The sequence below is a fragment of the Glandiceps talaboti genome, chromosome 3 (assembly GCF_964340395.1).
Source record: "Glandiceps talaboti chromosome 3, keGlaTala1.1, whole genome shotgun sequence".
NCBI classification, from domain to species: domain Eukaryota; kingdom Metazoa; phylum Hemichordata; class Enteropneusta; family Spengelidae; genus Glandiceps; species Glandiceps talaboti.
The window spans coordinates 25,693,084-25,701,851 of record NC_135551.1 but is presented as its reverse complement, the minus strand read 5'-3'; the positions used below and the strand labels follow the sequence as shown (position 1 = coordinate 25,701,851).

At 38.1% G+C, this 8,768-nt stretch overlaps 1 protein-coding gene across 1 annotated transcript; it reads right to left on the bottom strand.

The window, feature by feature from the left end:
* Nucleotides 1-213: 213 nt before the first annotated feature.
* On the bottom strand, nt 214-8,506 carry LOC144433280 (uncharacterized). The gene is made up of 6 exons (XM_078121587.1): nt 8,403-8,506; nt 5,680-5,868; nt 3,812-3,991; nt 2,546-2,647; nt 1,608-1,719; nt 214-1,100 (listed from the first exon to the last, which is right to left on the bottom strand). Exons 2-6 carry the CDS (start codon nt 5,828-5,830, stop codon nt 215-217), a joined length of 1,431 nt encoding a protein of 476 aa, XP_077977713.1. The 5' UTR covers nt 5,831-5,868; nt 8,403-8,506; the 3' UTR covers nt 214.
* Between the last annotated feature and the right edge of the window lie 262 nt (nt 8,507-8,768).

Genomic DNA, 8,768 nt, shown 5'->3' with positions numbered 1-8,768 from the left:
GTTTGTTAGTGTGCATTTATGTATATGTTAGTGAGTGAGTATGTGTGTTTTAATGTGTTTGTTAGTGTGTAAGCCTGTGTGTTTGTTAGTGAGTTTGTATGTATGTATGTATGTGTGTGCATGCATGCATGTATGTATGTATGTATGTATGTATGTATGTATGTATGTATGTATGTATGTATGTATGTATGCATGTATTGTAGTTCAATGGTTTCTATGATTGCTGCATTTCTGTCGGTTGCTGCTCCACAAATTCTTCCAACATCTCATCTACTTCATGGTTAAGCTTGATGTCATGTTCTTCAAGCGGTGGAATCACCATTCTTAAAAGCTTCAGAACATAGGCTCGTACACCCATCAAGGTATTTGAAACACCATCCTTGTCATTCGAACAATCTCTCACATCCTGTTCAAGCTTCAAACACTGTTCTTTACTTTCTGTCAACTCTTTCTTAATTTGTATCAACTCTTTTTCAAGCTTTAGTCTTTCATGGTCGACACTAGTTAACATTCTTGCATACTTATTATCTATTTCATTTTTCTCCTGCTGCAGCTTTTCAAACTTTTGTTCAGTGGATTTCACCTTTTCTTCGAGTTCTTGCAACTCCTTGACCAGGTTTTTGTTTTTCTCTACAACTTCTGCAGTTGTTTTCTCTGCTGCGAGTACCCGTTTGTCAAGTTTATTCTTCAGCTTTGTCTTCTCTCCATCCACTTTTTCCAACTCTTTCAATCTCACAGCATCTTGACTGTTCTTTTGCGCGAACGTTTTAGTTTCTTGTCTGGCTTTTTTAAGTTCACTTTGTAGTTTTTTATTGTCATCTTTCAACTTATCTCTTTCATCTTTCAACTTTTCATTTTCAACTTTCAGTTGATTTTTTTCTTTGAACAACTTCTCATTCTTCAGCACTAAGTCCTTATGCAAAGCACTTGAAGTCACTGAGCTTGAGGCTACTTGTATGTCATTAGGACTGTTTGGTCTTGCTTCTGCCTGTGTTACAGTACTGGATCTAAGATGCTTAGATACTGGTGTACTTGACTGCTCTAGCTGTCGTTTTATGGAAGTGGCCGTAAGAGTTGCACTTGGTGCGGCTCTCCTTTTCCTGTACAAATACACAAAAAACAGAAGTCATTATTACAAGTCAAATTGTTTTGAAGTCAAATCAATTTCTGGAGAAATTCAAACTGAGGTGCAAAACTAGTCTACGATTCAAACCACGTTTTGTTCTCATTTACTCATGATCATGAGGATTTCAAGAACTATAGCCGAAGAAAGTAAGCCCTGCAGGTTAAACATTCAGAATGGATACAATAGTTGCAAGTGACTGTCTCTTACAGAGGGTGAATTGTTGCATGTGACTGTCTTGTAGACGGTGATTTATATACATTGTATTTGTAATACAAATGCTGACGGTGATTTATATACATTGTAATACAAATGCTGCATGTGACTGTCTTGCAGATGGTGATTTATATACACTAGTAAATTGCAATGCAATTGTTACATATAACTGTACTTTGCATTAATACCTGGGAATGAAACCCTGTTATACTGCGACTCCCTCATTGTCAAAAGGATGAATTATATTCTTTTCCTTGGATCCACATACCTGACTTTCTCTTTCTCATACACAGCAGCTTCCTTACTTTTAGTTGCAATCATTGTCATCAGACTATTCACGGTATCTTTATCAGTAATTGTTTCCAGCAGGAAATCTCTGGCTGTATACAAACAAATGAGAAATAATATTCACTTCCTGCCTGACAATGAGGGCGATAGTAGATATCTATTATTAGGAGGGCTGTTATGTAGCACAAGGGGTAATATGACATCTACTAGTGCCCAAATAAGGCCAGACAATAAGTGTTTTATAACACATCACATTCTCTGGCACATAATCGTTCCATCGCCAAAGTGAGTCTGTGTACAAAACTTCCAAAGCTATGGAGCCATTTCCTATTTTGACCTTGAAGATGAAGGTCAAGATCAAAGGTAGAGGTATAAAAGGAAGATTTGCCTCTGAAAATATGAGTTTAAATACTTGAATATAGTCTCTGTATTCAAGTTCTTGCATTATAATCGGAAAAAAATTGGGGCTATTTGACCTTGAAGATAGTCAAGGTCACAGTCAACATCTCATTAGAAAGCTCAACATTGATACTGTAGGGTAGACACTTAAAGTTAAATGGTGTCTGTATGAACTAATTTTTTAAGGAATGGAACAAAATGTGCATTTTTGCCAAAATCATAGCCATTAGTTTGCCATAATGTTCAAGGTCAAAAGATTAATCCTCTCTCTACCAGGAAGGTATTTGTTTGTACACAAAAAAACTAAAAGTTGGGAAAAATAAGACCCAGTGACGTACATATGTACCAAATAGAGTTTGACATTTGTGCAAGGTTTGGTTGAAATAGTCATGGATGTCACAGATATGGCTGACTATGGACAGACACGACCATGGACAGATGGATGGACATGGTCATTTATATAACCCCCCTCTGGACTTTGCCCATTTGGGGGCAACTAATCTAATATTGCATACTTACATATGTTGAAATCCTTCCTGAATGCTTCTAGGATCAACTGGACTTGACTCTGTTCTTCAGGAGTAGTATTCAGGATCAGTTGGATTCTTCTGTGACATTCCTCTGATGGGAAAGTAACACAATTTGTACCATGATAATATGCAAATGATTTTGTATGCATAAACTCTCATCAAACTATACTCAGATCTTTGCATGTAAATTTCTTATGAAATACATGTATGTGTACTGATAACTTTTGACTAAGCATCATAGAAGTATTTCGAACACATTTAATCTGACAGTTCTGACACAGAAAACTGACAGAGTGACACACACACCTGCATTCATACAAGTACATATACTAGTAATACCATGTCATACATGTACATACTATTAAACCACAGTAACTAAAGTTTCACTAATACTAACTAAGTAACCATCCGTAAAACCATCACTCCAACTAAATATATGAAATAACTGAGAGAAGTTTACAGAACATACACTTGAAATGATGAGATTCGTCAAATTGAAATAATCACAGACCACTAAACCTACCAGCTTTAGCAGTTATATTTTTAGTTATATATTAAAAACTGTACTTCCTTTCATTTTATGTTTCCAATTTCAGTCTGGAATTTAGTAATTGCATGTACATTTAGTAATTTAAGATTTACTTACAGTACACTTTGTCTTCTTACGTAAAGTGCAGCATTTGGGCAAATACAATGTCATTATATAAAAATATGATTGAACATACCAAGAACTGTACATCCAAGATCAAAAATAATTTGAAATTCGATGTTGTGAACAGCTCTATCCCTAGTGTACATTCAAATAACACATGAATAACCTGTGTGGCAATAAAACCCATGGAGACTTCCACTGTACATGATTGAGTGCCAAAAATACAGCCAAAGGCTACTAAATTTGAAAGGTCGCCCATTTTTGTATAGACATCTCTGATAATGCACCAGTTATAATTAATGCCTCAAACCTCTCTGATAATCAACATATCAACATGCCTATACATCTTCTACATTCCCACTATGTGTGGCACCTTATGTAATTGTTTCTTTTGAATTAGAAGTTGTTTGAGGGTGTGTAAATAATGAATATCATGTTGCATGAGTGAAACACCAAGCCTACATCATTTTAGTTGTACCATACATATCCATGTACATGTATTCTAAATCATCAACATCCATACAAACATTTTCTTTTGATCTCTTTATTGAAAGCATCATGACACTTTGTAAAGTGATGCTTAGGCTGGTATATATAACTTACCATCACTGCTTGGGTCATACCAGAATCCTTTACGATCTTTCATCTCACAAATCTGCTGAATTTCCCTGGTTTTCTCTGGTAGTGTTTGCACCAAGATACAGTGTAATTTCCACATTGTTATCAAACAGCATTCAATCATATGTACATCCGCTGGTTTGATTTTGATGCATTTTCTTTCCACTAAATATCAAAGAGAAACGCATGCTATATTACATGTGCCCAAAAGTCAGTTACAAAAACAAGATTTGTATGGAGTCATGATGGTTGCCTAGTAACTTACAGTGGCTGGCTCTGAATCTGTAAGTTTCCTATTTGAACCTCGCCATTACAATATAATGTTGCTGACTGGTTGAAGAATTTTGACAAAATTTGAACCATGACCGTACCCCAGTCATTAATCAAACTGTATAACACATTAACAGGGAACTTGATACAAGGGTAGACTCAGGTTACCACATGAAGGATTCAATCCTACGAACTTACACAGATGCAACAACCATCAATGGATTGTATGATGACACTGGTGAAGTATAACAGATATATGATCTATTAGGTCCCTGCCAGAGAAATAATTATGCAGCAGTTTGAGTATGGAATGGAAAAGAGTTAAATAATTATTATCATCATTACATGAAATGTATATGTTTTGTATCCAAGACATACATTGTATGTCCTTGTACTGCATGTACAAAATTAACTATCATGGAATACTTTAGTTAAAGTATTTGGTGTTCTCCCTTCAATCACCTCCTAGCACACCTTAGCCAACCTGTAGACTTGAAGGACTATCGCTACTACACTATTCCGCAATCCTAAACTGACATTTTGATTTGTTGAATTTTCGCTGTCCTTTCAATTCTCGCTATCTGCAATACAATTCTATGCATCGCTAAGGAGTCAAATGGAACGCAGTCTCGCGACCGCGCTTGCATTTGTCGACACCTACACTTCTGGTTGCCTATATCAATACACGTGAATGTTTCTTCCAAACAGTTTAATTTGTAACAAATAAGATAAACGCAAGTTTTAAGCTCATATAATTATGGAGGTGGGAAATTTAAATATGTACAGTATCTTTCCAGAGCAAAATTACAAGAGATGTCTACAACTGAAAATGGGAAAGAAACATTCCTATGTATTAGCATAGCCGACCGGAAGTGTAGTTGTCGACATTAGAACGCGTTGTCGCGCGGCTTCGTTCCATTTGACTCCACAGTGATGTGTAGAATTGTATTGCAGGTAGCGAGAATTCAAGTCTACTTTGACTCCAGCTGGTATTAATTTTAAGCCACGCCCTGCCACACACATAGCATGTGCAAAACATTTGAATAGAATACACAATGTAGATAATGATCTGAGTGAGGTGAAGGGTCACATTTTTATGTAATTGTGGATTCATCATGTGACCTGATTAAATGTCTTCTTAAGTATTCGACCAATCACACTTAATACAGGAATGCCATTTGAGACCAGCTTGAGATAGGAGGCTGTATTATATTTACTAAATACTGATCAGTAATTGATTGTGCATCTGACACAATTTTCAATTTTGGCCAATTCAGTTAGATGGGGAGAGAGGTCTGTGGCCTAACTAGTTTTTTATCCTACATTGAAATATTGATCTCACCCCTAAGGTATGCCATGATGGGGCACCCTTACACATCGGTCAATCCCTTTTGCCAATGTGTGAGGGCGCCCCATCCCGATAGAGCAGACTGGTGAGGGAAGAGACTGACACAACGGTACCTTACAGTATAGGAATTACCCCATTCACACTGTAAGAGTTACATACAGTCCTGAAAGAGAAACCTGATTGTGACTGCACTACATGACATATCTTAGAATCTAGTTTTATCAGAGAAACTTACCAGAATGTCTTCCTTTACGTAGAACAAGTTTGATATGGCTGCCACATAATTCTATTTGGTGACAGTTATCTTGGTCAATACTGTATGTTCCAATGTTAAACATTCGTAGTTCACAGCTGACCTTCTCAACTTGATTCTTTTCCCGAGACATTGCGGAAAGCTGTTAGGATAACTGGAATTCACAGTGATCTGGAAATAATGATATAAAATTTAATAGATACATGAATGTTGATTAAATATATTAACAATATTTGAATGATATACAGTAAAATGTGTAGGTCATGGTAGGGATAAACTTTTTTCAAACTTAGTATTTTATCGAAATTGTTGCTACCTTATGTAGGAAACATAAGCAATAGGAAAAATGCCCCCCCCCCCCCCTCCACAATAAATAGTGGACATTCCCTTATGTGACTTCAATATTTACATCAGTGCATCAAGGAGAGTAGAAGACAGCCAGAAAACAACCCTTGTAATAGTGTAAGGTCCATTCTAGTGATTGTATTTCAATTTCATTTTCCAAGAGCCCTGAGTCAGCCCATGAGCCCAGCCCAGGTTTTAGTATATGCCTCAGAATTTGTCATTTCAGTTTGTCCATTGAACTTCTTAAGCCTGCAAATAGTACAGTGGTGTGGTACTGTCAATCATAGCTGAAATCCACTCTACACAATAATGCAATGGTTGTCTTTATTTAGCTTAGATAAGCTATAACATTTGGATGCAATAAAACTCTTTGGTTTGCTTTGGTATGTTCTGGCTTGACATTAATGATGATGCATGCTGTTTGCTAGTCTATCAGCTAGCCCTCGGATGTTCTTCCGATAAAATACGACACACAGCCGAACAACGCTATCGAGGATGGAACATCCGAGGTCTAGCGAATGTCATCAGGATATAAATAACTGCCAATCAGAGAACCGTATTAGCAACAAGCACAAACAGAGGACAATAGCTAAATTTTAATGCATATTCATCTTAAGGAGGGGCTTGTAAAAATAACCACCAATGCGTTAACTAAAATGTGTGAATGACAACGTCTACACACTCATCAAACACAATTACCATAAACTGATAAGACATAGTAATGACATAAATGTGTTTGTCAACACCTGCATGCAGAGATTGAATATATTAAAGTATATATATGCATATATGGCCCAACCCACCGCTTATCGTAATCTCAATGGAATGTCCGGTCTGAAAATGACATTCGCTAGACTGTTCGGGCAGGCCCTCACATGCGAACTTCGTTCGCTTATAGTAACTTATAGCATCGAAAGAAAACCCGAACGTCTAGCAGCAAGACTAGCTGTTTGCCAGAACATTACATGTATGTGATGATGTAACAAAGGCCAATATGTTGAGTCAGACAGCCAAGTGTCTCGGCTATAGACTACTCTGGAAATAAATCTTCAACTGCTGTGTCAACCATTCCCATTGTTTGCTGGTTATGTTTAAGACACAGCCTTGTACTTTGGTCAAAACGGCACCACCATGTCTTTAGGGAATGAAAAAACTTGTGATCTGCCAATTTGTGCCAAATGTCTTGACTTTATTTCTGGAAATATGTACCCTCTGAGAACTCAGATATGTCTCTTACAGCCTGCTTGTATGGCTTACTGTGCTGTTGAGATACATCGTTAGGGAGCCATAAGTAATTGCAAGGGGGGGGGGTATTAAGCCTAAGTCTGTGACATAAAATGTGACCCTCCCCCTGGCCCAGTGCTGAAAAGTGACCCCTCAAGTTCCTTTCTCTAAAATATCTCGGGACTCAGAGGTCAACATCTCTACTCTACCACAATTATCCCAATATCTTGCTATGCTGTTCCCCTCTTACTACTGTCAGACCCACTCTTCTCCTCAAACCACAAATAACAATTAATTCACTACATTTCTCTGATATGATGTATTACTTTTTACAATGGTGGCAGTGGTGGGATGTGGTAGCCATATGATTTGGACCTGGTGGCAGTGGTGGGATCATGTAAAATTTACAAAAAAATGAAAACATAGATAAAAAACTTATTCAAAGTCAAATATGACCCTCCCCTTTCCATTATTTAAAATATGGCCCTCCTAACTGATTTGTAAAGCGTGACCCCCCCCCCCCCCTGTTATTAATGACGACTCCTTTAGCTGTGCGTACCTCCCATGACAAGGCCCTCCTTGACGTACGACCAGCTATGTATCTCAAAAGCACAGTAAATTGGCTAAGTTAGATGTGACCATTGATGACTTACACAAATTACACATCTCACGTATTGATTTGATCACTCTTAATATGCTATGTACAGCCAACGACTCGCTTGAGCACGCAAACATGGTCGTTTAAAAACTTGGCAATTGTCACAGTCCATGGCTCGCACCATGAACGTAGAATCGTCCTTCGGAATCGCTACAATTTACAAGGCACCCTTATATTGCAGAAAGTACACTAGATGATGACATGACATCACAAGCGGGTGTACTATGCCAGTACATTGTTAGCGAATACTATATGAGTTACGAATGCCCCCAGAAATGATTCTGTAACGTTCAACATGTAATGTGCAACCATGGAGGTATTTCTAAGGGGCCAAAGGGTATCGTGCGTTGTCCGACTTGTCGTATGAATAAAGTAACGGCCACAAAGTAAAGGTTGCAGGGTACGCAACGTTACGCAGTATTCATGGACATAATATAATAATCACTACAGCGAAAACCCCAGAACCTATTCGACTTACATTCGGCGCCTTGTAGTAAACCACGCTTGGTTCCCTTGCTTCGCCGTCGTGTCAACTCGACAGCCCACGCTGAAATATTGTTGTGATGCTGTACCAAAACGAGGCTAGAACTTGGAAGGGTACTTCCCTGTTGTAAGTCGTTGTCTAGTTCTGCGGGGGGGGGGGGGGGGGGGGGGGGGTTACCACTGGTCAGGTCTGGTAGGGGCCGCCCACCCCATGATTTTGACCAAAAACCAATACCTCATTTTAGACCATTCAAGATTTTAGAAGATCCCATTTTAGACCAAAATACACAATCGCTGATATGAAAATGTCAACCAGTGAATTAGCTATGGGTGAAATTCCAGGAAATTCCGAACGAGTCGA